At 37.1% G+C, this 24,362-nt stretch overlaps 1 protein-coding gene across 1 annotated transcript in view; it reads right to left on the reverse strand.

Annotated features, from left to right (window-relative positions):
* The window catches only part of LOC306848013 (glutamate receptor ionotropic, delta-2), a gene marked incomplete at both ends in the record, with an annotated part of 396,902 nt that overhangs the window by 14,865 nt on the left and 357,675 nt on the right, over positions 1–24,362 (reverse strand). Inside the window, one exon of the mRNA XM_079382321.1 lies at positions 3,989–4,155. Coding sequence (XP_079238447.1) covers positions 3,989–4,155 — 167 coding nt within the window. The remainder of the gene's footprint in view (positions 1–3,988; positions 4,156–24,362) is intronic.

The following is a 24,362-nucleotide window of genomic DNA, read 5'->3' on the forward strand; positions in this document are numbered from 1 at the left end:
GGGAAAATTCACTTCAATTAGTCGATAATTAGCTTAATTAAAGGTGTAATAGTATGCGATATGGGACGTGTTCAATTCCCCCGGCTCTGTTTATGTTGAACCGCTCATGCGGTAGAAATCTGCAGTGTTAACACTGTATTTATTTACCAAGCTCAGCGCTTTCAACGGAAAAAGTGTTGTGCAGCTCTGTTCTAATGATTTCTATCAGCTGGACAATGAGTCCAAAATGTCACATGTTCCCAGCACCATTTGCTAAGGGACTGACTTTGGGTAAACAGGTGACATGTGGCCATAACCAAGCTGACATGGGTATCTGCCCTGAGGAGTATAAGCAAGCTCACATCTGTCCTGGAAATTGACTGGCACTGTAGGCTGCAAATGTCAGGTATAAGTGGCGATCGCTATAGAGCCTGCCATTTTTAATAGGGTAATTGGTCTTCATTCTTGGTCTTCACTCCTCTAATAACCCTGCTGATGAAAACAACAAGATGCAACTAGATTTTTACGGTTTATGAAGGATATGCGAGTAGTGGTAGCCTGCAAAAAACAGCATTGCCGTGATGCTAAGGTGTCGGGCATGGTTGCCATGCTGTTATGTTGTTGCTAAGGTAGTCTGAGTGGTCTTAAGCACATTACTATGGCATTGCTAGGGTAACGGATACAAAACAAAACAGTCTTAATCAAAATTTCAAGTATATGATATTGTGATTCCTATATGACTATGGAATATTTTCCACCCATTTCTTCAACCAAAATTGTTCAGATCCTGAAAATCTAAGTATGATCTTTAGTAATAGTGATTACCATATAATCCAAAATAAATAAATAAAAATAAATATTAATTTAAAATTTGTTGTAAATAAAAAAACAACACTGTTTCCAGATAAAGATGGCGACTGTTTAAACATCTCATGACATATCAAATTCAACCTCAAAGAAAGCACTCTCCTTACTCTAAATGCTAACTTTCATTCAAAACACCCAAAATACCCCCCTCTGTCGCTCTTTATTTCACACCCTTTATCTCTCTCTCTTTCCCATGCCTCCAATGTAAAGCAAAACACCAATCAATACTGTGTAATTTAGAGCTCAACCTAAGAAATAATGATTTTGCAATTGCCCATACATGCCAGATTATAAACCACATGTACTCAAACAATAAACTCCCTGATATTTTTGGATTGGTAGCAGACTACACCAATCTATACATTTACACACAAAAACACGTTTACACACAAATCAGAGGTTACTGGGGATTTTCAAGCAGGGGGAAACACGAATGTCATTTATCAAATAGCAAAACGTTTAAATGCGTTTAAATAAAGAAGCTTAAATGCCACTTCTCAAAATACCACTAAATAAACAACTAATTTTTTTTTGACCAAGGTCAGAAATGTGTTTCTACAATATTTACAAATAGAAATATGCAAGGAAAAAAAAACATTATAAATGCTACACTAAATGTGTTACTGATCTACTTCTCCCTCCCTAAGCAAAAAAAAAATTCAGTGCTCAAAAATTGACATATTGGAGAAAAGAAAAACTGCCACTGCAATATTTATCTGTGAAATATATAGAGATATGACAAAATTTATTATAAATTATTACTAAATGACATGAACAGCTCTATTTAAAAATAATTCATAATAATTATTGATATTATTCTGTTATTCATTTATTTTTTGTAAACCATCCTTTTAAGCCTGAATGATTTGTTTTTGGCCCATAAATATGATTATAAAATAATAATCATGTTTTTTGTGATTACTGTAAAAAAAAAAAAAAAACATTAATAATACTGTAAAATAAAAAAAAGAACATGTAAAAAATAAAATATGTAAATATTTTAAAATATACAAATATATACATAACACCATATTTTTTAAACATAGCCATCATTTATTTTGGTGGTTTTCTGGAAAATAAATACATTTGCGTGTATGTGTGTGTGTGTGTATATGAAGATACAGAGTTTCTGTGGCTCAAAGTGGCTTGGTTCACAGTAAATGAGGTGCTGTGAGACACTGAACACCGTATCATGAGCACTAAGCCATATTGCGATATCGATTTCATTTCGATATATCGTGCAGCCCTAATACAAATTGTAGTTTATCCAATACAAATAACACTCTTCCTGCTCTCATAGACCTTCACTAAAGCACAGCATCCAGGCTGAACCCCCCAAAATGCTGCGTTTAGAGCCTTTTGATCAATCAACATCAATCTTTCCTCTATTAATTAAATCTATGGTTCAGGTGGCTGCTAGAACTCCAGCTGAAGAACAAACTCAGTGGGACTCTATGGGCTGGACGTCTACAGAATTCTAAAAAGCAGATTTCATTAAATGTCATTTTTTCTTACAAAAAGTGAAATGTTCATAGAATTATATATAATTTACACACAGATTATTCACATATAGATAATTTGACAAGTTGTCAAGAGTTTTTTGAGATTTTAGGTGCATCTGTGCTTCCTGTTCAGTATCCTGACAAAAACGCATGCATTTAATCCCATGGAAACAACAGATGGAAGATGGTGATCTGTGGTTTGAAATGGTAAAAGCTCTTCAAAATCCATTGGATTTTACAAAGAACAACTGTACCTAGAGGACAATGTAAGCGATTAAGGTGCACTTTGACTACAGTACGGTTTCAATGCATATTCCTTTTGGTACCTTATTACCATTTCAGTGTTTAGTCAAGTTTTCCTTTCTTTCTCTTCCCTCTGTGGGCTACTTTACTTAGGTACTATGGCAGATGTGTTCAGCTACTGCACTAGCATGTTCTTTCTTCAGACTCCTGGTGATGAGTAAACGCAGAGCCTGTATCGACTTTTACCCCAACAATGGGTCCATCACACCATGCTATCATATTTTCTCAGTCTGTCACTATACTGGTATTTCAATATAGCAATTTCACTCAGAGTGAGCGATTTAACATGGCGTGGATCTCTATTCAGCTCCCCATATTGTAGCAGCGGAGCGGAAAAACATGTTCCTGCCATTAAGAATCGTATGTTGATACGCTTGATCTCCATAGGTGCTATATTTACTGCGCTACGGCACTGCCTCTTAGGTGAGGCAAAAGAGTTTGTCTTTTCACTTGAAGAATTGAGCTCAATTGACTGGCTAAATTTGAAAGCCTATTACAAAACAGTCTCAAAAAATTCTGCTAAGCAATTTCCCCTCCATTGTTTCAGAATCCGTGGGACACTTTTTAAATTGCTCTATTAAAATTAAAGTTGATGGCTGTGTAAGACCACAACAATGACGGGGGGAATATAAAATGTGCATGTCAATTAATAGCCTGTTTACGTTAATAAGGACCGCACACCTTTAGTGGATTTCAGGCAACACACTGCTCAGTGGATTTCAGGCAACACACTGCTCAGCACATAGATGGAAATAAATAAAAAGAAATTGTGAGGCTCAACAGGGAAGTGTTTTTAAAATCACAGACGCCAGACCTATCATTACTGAATTTTAACAGGGGAGACCATGAATAGTTGTAGTTTTTTGTGAAATTTATTTCAAACTTTGGCATAATTTTCTCATACTTGTCTGCAACAAATAATAATAATTTTTTAAATAGGGTGGGTTTTAACACTAATAGAAAATACAAAACTTTTTACATTTTAAGTTTTGCATATGCATTTATTTTAAACAAATTAACTTTTTAAAATGTATATATTGTATGTTTCTATTGTGAATATAATATATAATACAATAATATATAATCCAAAATATTAATGAATATTTTTGGTCCTGTACTTTTTTGGGGGACTTACTCCGAACTACTAATGATTTCATTCCTATATCTACTTTCTAAGAGGTTAAAATGACTTAATTCAGCTTTTGTTACCCTATTTGAGAAATCACAAAGTCGGACTTTAAATGCCAAATATAAATGGAAAATTCCTTCTTGTATAACAGAAGTGCCCCAGAGACGACTGTCAACATATGGATAATAGGAGTCTCATCTTACAGTACCTCTGAGAGAAGATGTCCCTGTAGGGACTGCCATGCTGCATTGCGATGCCGTAGCCCCTGTCAGCCACACTGTTGCTCACGGTGTAGAGCGAGCAGTCCTCGTCATTAATGGCCACATACTCCAGCACAGCTGCATCCCACACAAATGCAAAACGTCCGTACTTCACCTAAGAGGGTGAGAAAAAAGACACACGTATGTACACAAAAGAACAGGAGAGTTTTGAGAGACGTGATTGAAATCACGCTCAAAGAAAAACAAAGAGGCACATGAGGTCGAATTCAAAACCAAATCAGGTGGGAACAAACTGTCCATAAATAATGCGACCAGGTGCTGGACATATTAGCAAAAGTGGCTAGTCCACATAAAGCCTGAATTAAATAACATCCCAGAAGGCCCTCACTACTCTTTTACCATTAATTGTTTATTAAGTACGGTGCACAAGGACGTTTTACATCTTCAAACTTTGTCGCTGTTTCTAAATTTGACTTCTACCGAAACAAGGTTAGCAGAAAAGACCCTTGATACAACATAGATCTCTAAATACTGTGAAAATTAACATTTCAACAACTCGAGACTTTTATCTTAAGCTCTATGAAAGAACTGAATTGTAAAAAAAGGCCTATGTTTATTCAGAACTACAGACAAAAAAGATATCCTTGAACAAGTCAAGTGAAAGATGGCCTCTATCCTCTGAGAGAACATTTCAAGGTTACAAAAGCCTTGCATAAAAAAATCAATGTGCTTTTAATGAAAACCAGAGAGCTTTCTTTTCTCCAACTCAAGTCAATCTGCAGTTCAACATCCAAGGATATATTTTAGAGCGACCTCATTCTCAGATACGGTAAACTGTTCATGTAAAATATGTACACACATTTGCGTGGGTATTTTGGTGGTAGACGAATCTGACTTTTTAGGCAGAAACATTTTAATAGCCTGCTCATGAAATTTTCAGGCATTTCAAAACAGTCTGCAACAGGACTGAGCTAGATCAGAGACACTGCCTTCAGAGAAAATGAGTAAACATCTTATTTACTCCAAACGGCTTACCAGACATAGCGTGTGACTACAGGTCAGTCTGCTAAAGCACTAAAATGGGCTTTGAGTGGCTCCTGGCTTCAGAAAACACTGAGAATATTCTCACATCGAGAGCTTATTTTGATAAGAGCAGCAGTCATTTCACTGCAACGAATGCAAATGCAACTTCACTGCTTACAGATATGAAGCTGCACCGCAGGCTTCAACCGATAACTCTCCACCTCTTTCTGAGTCCCTTCAAAGGTGTTCAAAATGCTTGGGTGCTTGTTTTATACTAGAATGCAGGGCTTTACAAATGTGTCAATTACAATTTTCAGTTATATGCACTATATAAACATTAAGAAATTGATTTTGCTTGCTGCAAAGTAAAAGATTGTGCTAATATGGCTAGCACCCATTTACCTGCTTTTAAGCAGATCAGATACTGGCTATATGTTACATCATCTAATTAATATTCATATGCCACTCTGGTATCTTAATTATGCATGATATATCATCAGCTGCTGGTCTTGGTTCAGCTGTTGGTTTTGGTTGATATTGGATATTTAACTGTAAAGATCATTTTCCCAATTTGCCATCAATTTTTTTTTACAGAGACACAGACAAGAAAAAAAATCACAAAAGCTCTCTCCACAACACAAGAACATTAAATTGAGAAGCTGAATGAAGATTGTTCTGTTATACCAGAGGCCTTTTCTATTGATTCTAATTCACTTGAACTCAGACAGCAGAGGAAAAATTGCCCGTGGTACAATTGCAGTTGGTTAAATTGCCACAACTGCATTATAATGGTCAAGTGTCACAAAAGGTGAACGAAAGAGAAAAACTTTCTTGACCTGGAGCACATTACAGACAGGTAAAGTGAAGCATGTCTCAGAGTCCTGCAGCCCCGCAGCCATAGCCATAAAAGGGGCTGTGATTTTAATTGTGCCAAGGTAATTATTTCAGGCCATTTTCCCTAAAACAAACAATGCTCAGTGCATCCTAATCAGTACATTGTTTTTAAAGGAGGCATCAAGCACATGCCCTCATTAGATTCATATTCACCTATACATATTCAACGTTTCCTCCAAACAACAGGCCACTGAGTTAAAGTTACAGGAACACGTTGAATGCAATTGTAATGGAAACATGGTGCTCGCAACGCTCTCATGGTTTCAATGGCTTGGGAAAATGACAACACTCTATAAAAACAGCAGGTTTCCTCTGATGTTTGGTGAGAAGTAAGCCCTATAGTATGAAGCAAATCAAAGCTTTTATGAAATCAATAACTTCCAAAAGGACACAGCTGCATATTTTGACGAGGTACAGAGGTTGTTTTTTTCTCTCTTTTAAAAAACCTAGTTCATTCGAAGTTATCCAAGTGAATAATGTACACACTAATACTGCTTCACCTTTATTGCGGACACATATTTAATTTGGAAAGAACAGCTCGGAGAAATATTATATCTTCCCCAGAACAGCAGTAAATGTGAGTGCTAAAAGGATACATAGACATTGCACCAACATTATCTAAGGCACGACACATATTTCCCAAAATGCAGCATAGTTTTACTTCTTTCACCCACGTTTGTTATAGTGTAAGTGTAGTAGGCGTAATTTCAGATATTTTCCAAATGTGTTTGCCTGCTAGTCATCATATCCTGGGTTTCCAGCCACATATTTTTAATGTGAATTTTGAGATCACATTAAAAGTGCTGGATAGAAACACCAAGATGTGGATACAATTTCCAATATGTGCAGAAAAAAAAAACTTTTTAATCAGTAAGACTACATGTGCATAAACAATGAAAAGATGATGGATTTACTAAAATTCCTATATGCATATATTCCTTTTCTTGAACACATGACATGGAAATGCTGCCTTAAATTGCCTTAAAACATACAGATCCTTTCATTTGTTGGATTCATCAGGCTGGTTTTGAGTTGCAGGGCAGAACATGTTGGATTTATGTTGTCAAGATTAAATATAACTGGTCATGTTCCTATTTGAAACAGTAAGAAAGATTTTTCCATTTATTCTAAAAGAAAAAAAAAAACCTTCTCTATTCTCCATTTCAGTTCTTAGTTTAAAACCCTTTTATCAGGTTCTGACTCTAAAAGGTCAAAAGCATAAGAGGCTTCAGAAACCGTGCTCTAGAGAACCCGAGGAAGTGTGGAGAGAGGTCTGCTTCATTTGATGAAGGAGGACATTCCTGCTGAGTGATCATCTCCCAGGACGACATTACTGAGAGCAAATCAGCTTTGTCCTCGGCTTTCCTGCTGAGATTTCTTCAAAAGGCCTGGGCTCAAGGTCCCAGAGGCCATCTTGCCAGCCACAAGACTTTGTACAGAACAGCCTGACCTCCATTAAGGTCGGTTTCGTTCTGTTTCGAGAATTGGTCCCAGCGATAAAGTGGGCTCTCTTTCTTTTCAATCCGAGGCACTTTTTCATTAGATCAATTTATGTTTAAAAGATCCATATTCTTTCAGATTATTTTTTTCAACCCATGATTACAGCCTTTACCGAAACAGTCATGCATTTTTAAATGGATCTAACTTAAAAATGTTTGTATAATTGCTACTTGCCTCAACTGATGTTGCTTATATAGAAAAAGCAGGCAAAATTCATCAATTCAAACTTTAACTGAGCTGAACTCGCTGTTAAAAGGAAAAAAAGAGAAAATTATATTTTAATTTATACTTTAAATTATACTTTGCCTTCCTTTAGAGATGCAAAGTGGCTAGCAGTCATTTTAAGGTCTGCTTTAACCGACATGCTGCTTAAAATGACAGTTCACTAAAAAATGAAAATTCTGTCATCATTTAAAGAACATATTTTGAAGAATGTTGAATCTATTTTTGCCTATACAGGATTAATGGGGTCCAAAACAATAACTTTCATTGCAAGGACAAAAATGAATATATAATACTCATTTAATTAATATATACAATGTATATCGTTTTATCTCTCTCTCTCTGTGCCTCTGAGACAATATAAATGTCCAAATCTGCATGCAACAGATAACTAGTGAAATTAATTTTATGTACAGAGAGCATTGAGTATCATCATTAATTAGCATTTTTCAGAGAGGGACAGCTGAGTAACGGTCTTCACAGGCTCTTACTTAGGGTGCACTGAAAGTGCACACCCAGGTGGCCGGTGCTCGGATGCGCACTCAATGGAGACAACATGGAGAGACATCAATATGTGACAACTTCCTCTCCCGTGTTTCCTCTCCTCTCTAATTGGCTTTGAGCTGTCATTAGTACTCTCTATCCTACAGAAAATGAAGGAAAAGCAATTAATAGTCCATCACAGACCATATGCAAAAGGACGTACCTCTTCCCAAAGACAGGATCTATAAGGGAGAGAGGAATAATTAGGCACAGATGTTTGAGAAACAGTCCAGGACAGCTCACTGAGCTAGAACTGAAATACTGTTGCTAATGGGATATGGCATGAATCTTTATTTTTTCACTCTTCTTTTTCAATCTGTTGTTTTGCAATATTACAAATATGGTCCTTAACTCCTTAAAGACTGATCTAATGTGAAGAATAATGAGGGATATTTACAGAGTAGTCTCTGTAGGTTGAAGAGATCTTGCTTTGCAAGCCAAACCAAAACAAGATCACCTGATGCCTCTTATTATTTCTTAAAGCGATAGTTCACCCAAAAACTATACTTCCAGCATCATTTACTCACCCTCATGTAATTTCAAACCTTGTAAACTTAAAAGAAAGCGTTTTGAAGAAACACTGAGGCATTCTTCATAATATCTTTTTCTGTGTTCTCCAGAAGAAAGGAACAGTTTTTATTTTTGAATAAACTATCCCTTTACAAAACTATTGCATAATAGATCATTCCAAAAAGTAGGGAGCAGCACTCATTGTAAAAGTCAGTTGTAACATTTTGAAGTCATATACTTGTCAATTTTTAATAATGCTCCATCATGAAAATGGCAAACAGCAGTGCGCTCAGCAGGGAGTAAACATTTGAGAGAGAATATGACGTGCAGGCTATTGATTGATAACAGATTAATTATGCCTTTGACATTTAGTGGGAGTGGTGAACCACAGAAAGAAGTGTAATTCTCATTTTGTATTTTCATTTCTTATAAGAAAAGCATTGACTCTCATAGAAAATTGCTCTCCTTGGTGGAAAAAATAAAAATAAAAGAACGAAATGAAGGCCTATATTTAGCCAGGGCTGGTAGAAGCTGGTTCCTTGACAGCAGTCACCCACGCTGAATCCGACCAGTACTGTATGCCAAATCTCATCACTGTCACCCAACTCCCTTTCCATTTAACACTGTTTTCACTCTGACTGTCTTTCCTGACTGTATTGACTAATCGATCAGTTTTGACACTAGTCTGGGTGTTTGGTTTTTGTCGGCTAGCCGTGGATCAAATGACTTCATTTGTGCTTGTTTGATGCATGGTGACAGTAAGAGGAAACCTGTTCATCCACAAATGTGTATCTGCGTGACATTAGTTTTGTTTAAACTACAATGGCAAATTATCTGTGGAAATGCAAAAAAGCACATTATAAGACATCTGAGATGTTCTCTCAAATGACTCAAACGTTGTTAAGTGGCTGACAGGAAGTATAAGTGAGAGGGACACAACTGTTTTACACCGCTAATGACAATGGAAGCAATACAAATCTGGCAATACACACTTTCATTTCTCATCATATAATTTCAGATCTTTTTACTCACACATTTGTGTCAACGCTGCACTGACAAGAAGATCGTTTACACAAAGTTGTTTACATTCTGGGAAGATTGGGTGAAATGGCTAGTCAATTTTGAGCAACTTACAGTTTATATAAAATACTGCCACTAATGTTTTTGTTGGCTCTACCAACAGAAATAATTTCAAACAAAAACACAGTTAAATCAACCATCGTCTGTCTCCTGAATGAATTAGTGTGCTTTGAACAAATTGTTCGGCTGTATGATTCAATGTCTATTGCCGTCACCTACAGGGGCAACGATGTAACCTGTAGAAAGAATCACTAAAAACATCTCAACCACTAACATTTCTGCATTCTTTGAACACTGCTCGACCAAACAGATTCCTACAGCAAGGTTCCATCTCTCCAAGTCTCTGAATGTTTGCATACAAAAAATAATTTTACTTTAAATTTGAGGCTATGCATAAGCTGAACTGTGCTTTTGATCATTTACTCAAACACACCAGGGTTAGACACAGCCTTCAAAAGAAAAGAAAAGAGGGTCTGCGCATATCCTTTTGAGCTTCCCACACAAAGGGCGAAAGATAAAGCAACTAAGACAGCCATGAGACTGCAAGTTTAGCCTCAGAGAATGTAGAGATTGATTGCAAAGAAAGTCATCTAACCTCTCTGCAACAACACTTCTCTTCTTCTCATAAAACAAATATTTAGCATTACTTTAGCAATCATTCAGTTTTAAGGACAGCACTTTGCACAACTTTGTGTGACTTTTTGTAAGCCATTAATTTTTAAAACCAGTGTCCTGTTCCAAAAACATTATTTCTTCCATTTCATCTACTGAATGAGATATCGTGAACTTGGAAAAAATTGTATTCTGTCAGAATGTCAGCAGGGGCTTTACCACCAGCCAGACCTTATGGAATAGCTGAGCCAAAAATGTACATTCTGTTATCATTTATTCGCCCTCCAAACCCATAAGACATTGGTTATTCTTCAAACCACAAATTAAGATATTTTTCATAAAATCTGGGAGGTTTCTGTTCTTCTATTGAAAGTCCAGGTAATCAAAACTTAGAAGATCCAAAAAGATCATAAAGGGCCCATAAAATAAATCCAATGGAATCAACCACTTTAATCCAAGTCTTGTGAAAAGATGTGATCACTTTATATTATAAACAGATTTAATGTAGGCTTTAATTTACATATGCGACCCTGGACCACAAAACCAGTCATAAGGGTAATTTTTTTTAAATTTAAATAAATAACACTGAATAAATAAGCTTTCCATTGATTTATGGTTTATTAGGATAGGACAATATTTGGCTGAGAGGCAACTATTTGAAAATCTGGAATCTGAGGGTGCAAAAAAAAAAACAAAAAAACAAAAAAACAAAAAGGCTGTTAAAATTTTCCAAATGAAGTCCTTAGCATTGCATATTGTTACGGTCTGTGTCTTTGGTATTTGCTATGTTGTGTTGTGTATTCTTTCTCCTCCTCCTCGTTCTTTTTGGGCTCTGATAGGTTGTCCAATGATGGGGTGTATGATTGGTATTGGCGGTTCAGACGATGTGTAATCATTATAAGGACGACCCTGGCATTCAACGGAGAGCTCATTGTTGGTTCAGTCGTATTTGGGTTGAGGGCTCCTGGATCCCTCCTCCGGCCGACGATCAAATTTGTTAAACTGTTTTACACAAAAAGTGTTAAACCTGTTGACCACGTTCATTTGCTCTAAACATTATGTTTTAAGAGCATGGAGCATATGGGTGTGTCCTGCCCATTTATTTTGGTTGGCTCGTTTGGGTTTTATTTTTACGTTAGGTATTTAGGGAAGTAAATGTATTTTCATTTCGTTGTTCAATTAGGTTATCTAATGTTTCCTTCCTTTTCATTCTAGATTGGTTTTGTTTGTTATTTTACAACAATTGTTACAGCAATTGTTTAGCTATGCTGATTTTTATATTCTTTTTATTATTTTTGAATCTCTGTGCAGCACTTTGGTCAGCCGTGTGGCTGTTTTATATGTGCTATATAAATAAATTGAAACTTGAACTTGTTATTTTAACCTTTGGACACCCCAAAGAGATGCTCTCCATTTTCACTTGCTGTTTTTTTTTTATTTATTTTTTTAAATAAACCTAATCACCTTCTCTGATTAATTCTGTGTACTTGTTTGATTATCGACAGGAGTGATTTGAATATCTGGGATTCCATCACCACAACCCAGTTTTATTACGCCCTGTTTAGAGTCGATTTCTACTACCCCTAGGCGCGGGGCGTAATACTAATCAAAAACTAAGTTTTGATATGTTTACGGTAGGAAATTTACAAAATATCTTCATGGAACATGATCTTTACTTAATATCCTAATGATTTTTGGCATAAAAGAAAAATCATTAATTTTGACCCACACAATGTATTGTTGGCTATTGCTACTGTGGCTATTTGTGACCCTGGACCACAAAACCAGTCTTAAGTCGCTGGGGTATATTTGCAGCAGTAGCCAAAAATACATTGTATGGGTCACAATTATAGATTTTTCTTATATGCCAAAAAACATTAGGATATTAAGTAAAGATCAAGTTCCATGAAGATATTTTGTAAATTTCCTACCGTAAACATATCAAAACTTCATTTAGACAATTTTAAAGGCGATTTTCTCAATATTTTGATTTCTTTGCACCCTCAGATTCCAGATTTTCAAATAGTTGTGTCTTAACAAACCATACATCAATGGAAAGCTTATTTATTCAGCTTTCATGTGATTTATAAATCTCAATTTTGAAAAATTGACACTTAAGACTGGTTTTGTAGTCCAGGGTCATATTTTGGTCCAGGGTCACATATAAACAGTGAACGACACAAACACACAGCACACAAGAAAACCTTAGAATGTGACATTAGCATAAACGTCTGTGTTCACCATTAAATCAGTTATGTTTTGAAGATTAACCAAAATTTAATGAGTTTTGAATGACATGAGGGTAAGTAAATGACAGAATTTTCCATTTTGGGTGAACTACCCCTTTAACTCCTTACACAAACCAGCCAAAGACAGTAGGGAGAAGGAAGGCAGTGAAATCAAGCTAGATTCAAAGTTGGGTCACCCTCCACCACGCAACACACCGGAGTACAAGCTCTACCTGCCAAGATTTGGACCACGGGTCATTTTTTTGTCCGTGATGTTGAAAGGTTACTGTTCTAGTCCAGAAAGTAACAGTGCTCCTGGTCTTCTTTAGATTCTCTTAGTTTATTTGTGATGCCAGAATGGATCAGTGGATGCATCTTGTCCATAGAGTAGGAAAATACAGGCTTCACTAAATCCCAGCAAAGATGCGAGAAAAAGCTGTCAAAAGTCTCTAGGACACAGACATCCTGGCATTCTTAGCACTCACTGATATGAGTGCACACATGTACGTCTTTGAACACATGCATGCCCACACACCCTTCTGTATAATCAGAGTGCTCCCCATTGCTCAAGCGGCTGTCATCTGCAGCGCGCCATCTCTGGTTCTCCTCACAGTTGCGCCATACACACTTTATGAAGCCCCTGTCCTCTGCATCAGGAGCGCCTGTGATGTGACATTTTATGCTTTTTACTCATGCTGAGATGACAACGATATAGAGCTCCAGCAAGCCTGTCCTCTCACAACTGACAACACACTTTCTTCCGACTTCAGAATAATTTAAGGTCACACAATCTGGCTCTGTTCCAAAACAGAGGAAGCTTCCTCCATAGGCAGTGTTTTAAGGTATGATAGGCACACACCAGATATGAAGGCTATTAGCATGTCATTAAGTTAAAGGTGTGATCACCCGTTGAAAAAAACAGCATATGCTGGTTAGGCATGATTTAAAGCATGGTAGCTCATGTAATCTAATCCGTGGTTGGTCATGAGCTGGTTTAAACTGGTCCAAACCAGCCATATGCCTAACCAGAATGTGCTGTTTTTTATGTTCAACAGGAACATTAGCAAAATTTCACAATTTGTGCAAAAAAGGTCTATTGTATATTATAGTGCATAGATGCATGAAGCACATCTCACACAGAAGTCACTTTCAAACCAAGCAGCTTTCTGTTGGTTGAAAATTCATTGAATAACTGTAAATATGATCACACCTTAGCAGTGCGGTAGTCTAATATCCATACAAATACCTATAACACAAAAAATCATTTTAATGAATTATATTTTCATTCCCCTTTAGTTTTTAATAAAATAGAAGTTTCATTTATAAGCCTCATTTCAATTATCCTTTATGTGTTCTTGGATTTATTGGTGTAAAGGGCTATTCAAACCAAGGATGAAACGATAACCATAAAGTTTTGGTAATTGTTCCAATTCCATGAGAATAGGGAAGTTTGCACCACTACTATAATGATAACAACACAGATGGACAATATTGTTGGAATCACATTCAGAATGATTTATTTTATTTTATTTTTACAGATGAACAGTAAAAACACTGACAATCAGAATCCACCCAAATTGAAAGAGCTCTAGCACAGGGGTTTTCAACCTTTTAGGACATGCGCCCCCCTAAGTTTGTCTAATTTCACTCGCGCCCCCCCCCGCGAGCCCAAAGTGTGCGAACATCATTCACATATTGTTTGCTGCGTTTCCAGTGCGTAGCATTAAGAAACATAAACATACTGTATAATACAGGTTGGAAACCCCTGCTCTAGCATTTAAAGATGCAGATGATAACTGCAGCATATATATCTAGCGTCAGCGTTAGTTCTGGCAGGTCACATTAGTCAAGCTTGCATCAGCTGATCCATGTCTACCTATAGGGATGTGACACCTATCATGGCACTCATACATAAGGTCCTTCAGTATTATCACCAGCTTTGCTCAATAGCTAATTAATGGCGAATTCGCCAGGCAAACACCAACATATCAGTACTAGGAATTGTGCAATTGGCTATTTAGCGAGAGGATTTGTTCCCCTTATGGATTTCACCTCGATTCATTCAAGTTGTAACTTGGATGTGTGCTTTCGCAGCGGGGTTAAGTTTGTGTTTGATTTCCTCACACATTCAGGGATTAACGACGTGTCCAAAAAAATTCTAAAACAGTATTACCGCAAAGGGCAAAGCTGATTATGTTTCTCATCATTATTTCACTTGATATTATAGGCACTGCCCCGCACAGCTGTTGTAACGTGCATTAAGCCGGGAGGGATCACTCTGGCAACCGTAAGTAAGGGACCATGGGGAAAGTACAAGTTTTTGCGTATTGATGCCTGATTCGGAAGTTAGCATTGTTTCACGCATTGTTATATTATTGATATGGACTCCATTAGTTATGTGACTGACTAAGCCAGATCTTCATTCCCCACATGAAGAAGAATTAAGAGATCAAACATCCACATCCCAGCTGACTATTTCATTCTCCATTCATCTCTGGAGGTCTTCAGGAAGCTAAGCTAAGTTCCTTTTTTAGTGCTCTTAGATTATTGGCAAAATGCTTGGTAAGGCTATCTGTATTGCTTAGACTAGTTGTTTTCAGTGAAGTGATCGTGCTAAGCTTATGTGATCATACTGACAATATACTTCTGGTTGCTGGGAGCATGCTTGTTCCTAAGCTATCTGGTTGTTATTGGGAACACACTTGTTCCTAAGCTATAAGCTTTTTATTGGGAGTATGCTTGTTCCTAAGCTGTCTGGTCGTTATTGGGAGCATGCTTATTCTAAGGCTATCTGGTTGTAAGCGAGAACATGTTGCTTAAGCTTTTCAGGTATTGGCAGCATACTCGTTAGGTCATCTGGTTAAGGGCAACATGCTTGTGGGTTTTGGCAACATTTTTGTCATTTAAGGGCTACATGCTTGTTGCTTAAGGCTTGAGATTTTCATTGTAATTTTGTGTTGGGGGGTATGGCATATGGTTTTGTTTTGGGGGGTTATTGCTGCTCTCCCTGCTCTTATCCATGCTAGGCTGCATGGATGCGCAAGGAGTTCTTGCCCAGAACAGAACCATACGGCCAATCCAAACTGTATGCTAATTGTCAGTCATCTTTGACGACAGTGGTCCTGACAGAATTATAATAATTGTCTACTGGTGTGGAAAGAAATATATATTGATATAGTTATCTAATGTTACAGTCATTTATAGTTATCACTCTAGGTGTGAAAGACCAAAAATGGGTAAAACAATACCTCTGAAAATTTTTTGCTAATAGTCTTCAGTTTTTAATTAAATATATTAAACATGTTTATTTATAATAATAATTTCTTTCACATCATCCACCATATTGGATGGCACATGGTGCATAAAGCATTACACATCCTCTATGTAATGCATTACAGCAAGCTCAGTAAATTAATAAATCCAATATGGTGGATGAGGTGAGAGAAATGACAGTTACAAATGTATATTTCATTAAAAAAATAATAATTAAAAAAAGAGTGCCATAATGCATGTGCAATAATTTCATGCTTATTAGACTGCGCTTTCAGCTTTTAGCCGCGCTCCAGAGATTAGCGAAGAAATTCCTCCTGTTTGAGTCATCTGATCTCATAAAAACTGAATTAAAGAACTCTAAATCATGAAGTTGCGCAGGTAACCCAAGTCATAGATGTCAGATTTGGAAAAATGAGATCCGACCAGAACTTACAAAGAAAGAAAAAAGCAATAAGGCGCATAACACACCAGCATTCAGAATATGAGACAGTGGGAAAAGGTTTCACAGTGTCATTTGCGATTCAAGCCATGACATTACTGTCATTTTTTTTCATAACCGTTTATACACACAAGAATACTCATGTTTTCTAGGTAATAGCTTGCGTGTATTCATGCGCATGGAAGTCTGGGTGAGTCTCACGTAGTATTTCTATGAATAGCTGAGGTCATTTTCTAAGATATGTGCTGGCAAGACAGAAATATTTAGGACCACTAACCCTTTTCTACCTCTCCTTTCTCGACCTGTGATGTATTATTTTCTTTGCTTTCCAAAAGTCCATTACGGCCTGGCGGTGGGCCATCTTGTCTCCCGCAGACAAAGATAAATATGTGGTGGAGGGTGCAGGGACAAACAGAATGAGAATGAGCAGGGCATCACTGGAGTTTACATCGAAAAATACACACACACACTCTCAACCTCGTGCTCTGCAAACACATAGTCGCTACAAAATGTATGCGGCTTCTGACACAGATAATGCCGCCCCGTCCTTTTAATTCATTTACAATTCAATAATTGAACTTTGTCTCCCAAAAACAAACCGAATAGAATGGTGGGTGGAGGAGCCATTCTCCTGTTTGCAGGAATACAGAAGTGAAATTTAATGATCCAATATGGGTCATCTTGCTGGCAGACCGGAGGGTTGTTGAGCTTGAGATTAAACTCATTCTTAAGAGGCTGTTTGTCTTTTGCTTTTTCTCACACTGATATTTCTCCCTGCAAATTTATGCCCTCTGCATTAGTAAAGTTCCCCTCATTTTTTTTTTTTTCTTGTGGAAGTGCTGCTGTGTGGGCTTCTATCCAGCTTTCCATTTCCCTAGTAATATAGCACATTTTTCATTAAGATTCACTGGAGTGACTTGTTAAGAGTCTGATTGAGAATGTTTATCTGCGGAAGGAGAAAAATCGCTCAGAGAAATGGCAATGTGAGCTCCAGAATTTACTTTTAAGTCAGTCGTTTCTACTTTGAAAAGGAAATTTCAGCCTTCGCAACAATTCAACCCTGTCATAATCCCCCCTCCCCTCCTTTTTTTTTTTTTGGAGTGTCACACCAGGAATAAGAAAGCTTAGATGTAGCGCTGCCTTCCAAGTCCTCCTGGGAAGTTCCTACTTACGGGTTCTTAATTCTGATGTTATGTGCATACAGGGGATTTTGGATGTAATAAATTGTTGGGCAATGTCTCTCTCGCTAGCTTTCTGACAGAAAGTAGCTTTAGTGCCAGTACAATATAGTTCATAATGATCAAAGAATTATATCCTTCTTGTGTTCCCATAAAGAATGATGGGAAATGTAGAGCAAAAAAAAAACATATTCTTCATTAATATTACAAATATTATAGCACAAATACTAATTACGATCAATATAAAATTTGCTTCCGTCTCAGACTCTTTTACTTTTCACACCCCTGACTCTGTTGGTCAAGGCTCAAAAAATCTTACTGCCACAGGCAACAATTAATTTCTAACACTATTCTAGTTGTTCGTGATTATGCAATTAATATTTTAAAATCAATTTACAGACACCGTCATTTGTATGTCAGACACAAATCTTTGGATTTGAGCAATTTAAACTATTACTGCACACTACAAGTCTCCAAAAAGATGGAAAAAGTGTCCTGAATTTAGCAGCATGCTGAATGATCTTTCTTCAGAGAAACTACATTAACTAGATAAATTGCCCTGACTTTTAACATTTTAAAAAGCCTTGAAATCTGAAGGACAGACAGAGACAGACATTTGTATTTAGTTAATGTTTCATCATATTAACATAACTTTTATAGAACAAGGTAAAATAATTCTTAATTTCCCAGAATCAATTAGCCGAGTTGAATTTCTTTGCATTGCAATTCAGTGAATTCCTGTGTTCGTGTACACTTAGCCAGCATATACCTGACATGACTTTCATTCAATCTGCAGGATTCTGTCTTGCCATATGGAACATTTAAGGATACGCCAAAGCTCTGAAAAAAGCTGTCGACTGCATGACATCAGCACCGCATACCCATGAGGTTCCTCAGCAGAGTCTGTTTTGTTATCACTAACAGCATTTAGCAAGTTTCCTCGCAGAACGACAGACGCACAGGGAAAGAAGAGAGACTGAAATATGACATGAGGAGTAAAAAGTGTGTTTTGTAAAAGATCTTCTCCATGCAGACAGATGTCCTGTCAAGTGGTTTCAACACTTTGAGTTTAGTTCCTTTCCCCATATTGAGACAGATAATGGGGGCTAATTTCCTTTTAGATCAACCCTCTTCAGTTTGCTCTTTTTTTTATTTCAGTTTTGCTCATCGAATTGCTGTATATGGATACGGGTGCACAGAGAAGTTGTATACATATCAGACCAATTAAATACAGCTTCACAATTAGCACCACCTCTTCTCTTTTTTGTTTCAATCCTCTTATCTTTTCTGAACACTTATCCTCTCTCTTTGGGTTCTTCTGTGTCTCTCCCCAGTCCGCCCCTTCTCTTGAAGCTATAACACCAGCTCATTCCGTCAGATGCCTAGCAACAATGCTCCACTAAATCTATCAGGAGGAAGAAGATAAGTCTCATCTAATTCCCGTTAAAGCAGCACTTTCATTCTCACCTTCCTCCTCCTCTATTTGTATCTTACCTGTGATGTCCAGTCTCAATTATCCTCCCTTCCACATTTCCTACACTATCATATCGCTCACTTACTATTTTGGTGTCCAAAGCTCTGCACTGTCTTTAGATTTCTCTAGAGTGTTGTGAGTGGAGAAGGGTTCAGAAAGTTGCTGTTGTATAAAAGGACTAATATAAAGAATATTTGCAATATGTAAAGCTACACTTGGTCGGGGGGCAGTAAAATGTATTTCTTTCTTTTTACAAATTGCTACATTTATTTAGCAAGGACACATTAAATTGATCAAATTTCAAATAAATGCTGTTCATTTAAATGTTTATTCATACTGTTTTTGACATGGATAATAAAAATAGTTTCTTAGATATAGGTTCAAGATATTTAGATGAATGTGTATAACCAAACAGTTGATTGACCCCATTGATTTTCACAGTATTTTGTGTCCATATGGAAGTCAGTGGGGTTCACCAACTGTTTGGTTACACACATTCTTCAACATTTTTTCATTTGTGTTCAACAGAAGAAAGAAACAGATTTGGAACAACTTGATTTCAGCAATGATTATTTTAGCAATTATAGTTGGACAAAAGTGTTTTTAAAATATATTGTTTAATTCCAGTTGAAATCAAACTTTTTCAAAAAAACATTTAGAGATCTGACACCTGACATGTTACCAAAAGCACAGAGTTTCTTTTTACTCACTAATAATTAATGTTTTAATTAATTAGCATAAATTTAATCGCTGTCAGTTTGAAAGCCTCTTTAACAAATAACGACTAAACATTCTCTTACTGCACAGTACTGTGTTTTGGATCTAAATTAGAGTTTAATGCAGCTAATAAAACACTCTCAGTTTCTTATAAAAATGAGATTAACACAAACACATTCACATTTCCATTACCCAAAAGTCTAAATATCCACAAATCAACAACAGCAATTTCTTGTGATTAGTGGTGAGCAGGTGCACACGATGAGCGGCGTGACTCTAAACACAGTTATATGCAAACACAGCAGCTCTTTTTGATCTTCGTCAAAATTTCTCAAACGCGCCAAGCAGGTGTTAAAGAGTTTTAATCTTTCCCATAGAGCAGGCCTCCTCATGCATTCACGTTGCCTCAGCTGGTGATGACTCAAATCTCATCATTACGCTTTCTAAACAATCACCGTCCGACTTCCCACATGCACTGCACTGTTTTGTGCTGTTTGGTGTGACAACACACTAATGAGCAAGCTGAGAATGAAATGATAAATAAGTGTTTGTGTAATGAGAGGAGAGCGGCTCTTTGTATAGTGTTTGTGTGAATCTGAGGAGGGAAGAACGAACGAAGGCAAGATCATTAGTTGCCCTCTATAATGAGAATTCACTTAAAAAAAAACAAAAACAATTTCACCCAAATGTGAATATTTTGTCATCATTGACTTACCCTCTGGTCGTTTGAAATATATATAACCTTCTTTCTTCTGTAGAAAACAACAACAAGGGAAGTTACACACGGATGTAGATTGCCAAAGTTTTCCCTCGACTGCTCAACAATTTTATTGATGAGGGCGCCACTCTCTCAGTGTGGGCCACCAGCATTACGTCACCGATCTGGAAAGGCAAAGGCAATGTCTGTGAATATGACACTTATTGCCCAATCCACCTGCTCTGCCACGCCATGAAGATATTTGACCGTGCAATTGATGCCAGACTCCTGAAGAGTGTCTCCATCAGTCCCAATCAGTGTGGATTTGATGCATTTAATGCAATCCACACCATCAGGCTGCTGCTTGAGAGGCACCATGAGAAGAACCAGCCAGTACACATGGCCTTTCTTGAAAAGGCATTCAATCGCTTGTCCCAGGACCTCATCTGGCATTCCTTCTCCTCTCATGTCACCCCCGAAGTGTAGGTGTGGTGGAAACAATTCCTCTATGCCAACACCACCAGTGTTTTCCTATGCCCCACTGGCCTGTCCGAACTGTTCCAAATCACTGTCGGCGTACACCAGGGATCTGTCCTCTCTCCGCTTCTATTTATCCTTTGCATGGACACGGTCACAGTGGATGTTCAGGCATCTCAACCCTGGTCACTTCAATTCACTGATGCTATCTTCCAAGCTGACGAAATCCATTGTGGGCTTGAACATCAAGTGCAAGACTGGAGCGAGTGGCTGGACATGCATAGATTGCGCCTCAACATCAAGACGACTGAGAACATGAAGTGTGGGCCCCAGACTGATGGGATGATCGGAGTTAGAGGGCAGCCACTGAACAAGGTCACCAAATTCAAATGTCTCGCTTCGCTCTATAGGAGTGATAGCAAGCCATTGTATGCCCAGTCGCACTGTACGGTTCTGCGTCCTGGCCAGCAACCACTAAGTATGAGCAGACCCTCCGTGGTATGGAGATGAAGATGCTTCGATGATAGAGTGTGAAAATGGCCTACCATCTACCAATGGCCGAAGAAGCAGTAGCTCGATCATCAGGCGGAGGACATTGCCCACAGTCAATATTGCCCTGACGATGACCTGGACTGAGCCAAGTGGCGAAAGGTGTGCAAACAATGGATCCTGCACTAACGCGAGACACATGCTAGGACGAAGATGGTTTTAACTGTATATTTAATCAAAGAAATGCAGCCTTGATAAACACTAGGTATCTTTCAAAAACAATTTTACTGACCTTAAACATTCCGTCAGTAGTTCATTGCAAGTCAACAGAGAAGAGCAACAAGTAAGAGAAGGTATAAAGGTTTGGAATGACATGATGGTGCATAAATAATGACAGAACTTTGATTTTTGTGTAATCTGTTTTTCTTCACATCTACCTCTTTCTTCCACCTCCCTCTCCCTCCCCGAGTTGTATTTACTCTCTCAGCAGTGTCTTGCCTTCAGTTGTTTCTTCCCTTCTCTCTTGGGCGATGGACATGCTGGCCATTTAAGCCTTGGATAATGAAGTCTGTGTATGGTGAAATATGATTGAAATCCTTTTAGTGCTGGCTTATATCGACTCTCTTGTTTGCAGTCAAAGGCACCTCTCTCTCCCCTTCTCCACACCCCTCCCGCTCCCCTCTTTCCATCATGTTTTGATGTCAACTAATGGTCTATGTACAAAATTCTCCTCTGGTGGGTACTGAGCTAGACATAATGGGGATATCTCATCTCATGACCTGATAAATGTCTTCCTAGGACACAGACCTTCTCATGTCCTTCTGCAAGTTCTGCAGTTTCCAGACAAAAGCCTCATTTATACATCCACGTTTGCTGGAGGTGATTTACTAGTCGTGGACATGAAAATACAGAGTGTATGACTTTGCTTAAGACCAAATCATTCAAAGAAAAGGATGCAACATCATTAAAAAATATTCAGATTATAAATCTGACAGGTAATAGTACACTAAAAAAGGAAATTCTTTGGAAATTCCCCAATACTGTACTTTAAAATTAAAACAATGTAAAAAAGTTAATTTAATGTAATAACAGTATAATAATAGCATAATATGTACACTGTAAAAAATGATCGTGATTTAACGGTAAAAAACTGTGAAAATGCTATGGTAAAAACCTGTTACATGGTTAACGGAAACTTCCTGTAAAATTTACAGGGAAAAACCGTAAACTGATGTTTTCGGAACATTTTCTTTGAAATAACTATGTTTCTTCTTAGTTTTTTCTTATCAGTTATGTTTATTAGGGTTGTATGTTACATCTAATGTTGTTAAATTAATGTTTATAGCATATTTCATTTTAAGGAGTCTCACCATGATGGTGTTTAGTGCTTGTATGAATGACACTGCATCTGCACCTTCTGTAAATGCTATTGTTTAAAAGTTGCTTGTGATGGGCTTTGGCTCATCATGTGACTCATCACCACCTGCATTTGGTGGTTATCAGTGTATTTCAAAAGAACAAAACAGATTTCAGTACTTTAATAGGTTGGTATATTAAGATTATATCAGTTAAAGAAATTACGGTATTTAACTGTAAATTTAAGTTAAAACCGTAAAACCTAAAATGTTGCTACTGTATTTTATACGGTAGAATTCTGGCAACCACAGCTGCCAGTATTTTACCGTGAATTTGACAGATTTTTTTTTACAGTGTAATAAAATAAGTATTTTTCCATCTCCCATAGTTACCTAAAAAATATATATATATTTTTACCAAGATGACAGTCACGGCAACTTGATATTCTAAGTTTAGCGATTTATTTAAAATAGTTATTAAGGACATCAATTAAATTCAAAGAGGGGGAAAAAAAAACATACTAACTTTTGCCTTCTTTTGTCAACTTCAGTTCTAGGGACACCTCATTTTGTACACTTTATAAAACCAATGAAAGTTCATGAAACACATTCATCTTGACTGAAAGTATTAATGTTTTGCAATGTGGGTGAATATGTGCCATAAAAATAGAAATCTTGTATGTTCTGCTCATGAATTATGAAAGCATCATCCTTAGCAGTGAAATGAAATTCCCAGTCTGCTCCTATCAATGAAAAATGAGACAAACAGAGACTCTCAGCATTAGCACATGACTAGCTCAGAGAAGAGATGAATACAATTGAGAATAAACATCGTAAATATTTGCTGGGGAAATCAGAGCAGATGTTTGTCCAGTGTACCAGATACTCCTTTATTATGGATCTCACAAGCTGCAACAAGTCCTGCTGTTACACAATGAATTCTGCGGCTGTTCTTTGATTTTTTAAAGGGATAGCTCACCCAAAAATGAAATTCATCATCATTTACTTACTGTCATGCTGTTTCAAAACCTTTATTTTTACCTGTATAACACAAAGGGTCTATCTACACAAGAATGTCCAAGCTGCTCTTTTCTATGTAATGAAAGTGAATGATGAAAACGCTATTTTTTTCAAAGCATTTTTATTTTTAAGCAATATTTTCAAGACCATACTTTCAAGTGACCAAAACAAAAAGATGCTACTTTATGGTAATTCTTAAGCTTGAAAGCACCTGTCCCCAATTCACTTTCACTGTATGCAATATAAAAGCTCAGATATTCTGCTAAATGTATCCGTTGTTGTTCCGTGGAAGAAAGTCAATGAGTACATGGTGACAGAACTTACTTTTGGCTGAAAATTTAAAGAAGAACATTTGCCTGTGCTTATAAAGAGTCTGCAACACTATTTATGTAATAAATGAGAAGAGAAAATGTCAGAGAGGCAGAAAGGCTTCTGTTAGTAAGAATCTGCCACTTTTCTCCACTTGTTATTTGTTATGTATTCTTAAACACTTTATTGTCGTAGAGTACAATATGTGCATCTATTTGCCAAAACTCAGTTTATGATTTAAGATCATCATTTTTATTCTGTTTTCTGCACATAAAAAGTGTGCCAAAACGTCAACATTGTCTCTGTTCAGAATATAATTTG

Source organism: Barbus barbus (assembly GCF_936440315.1).
Source record: "Barbus barbus genome assembly, chromosome: 28".
Taxonomy (NCBI): domain Eukaryota; kingdom Metazoa; phylum Chordata; class Actinopteri; order Cypriniformes; family Cyprinidae; genus Barbus; species Barbus barbus.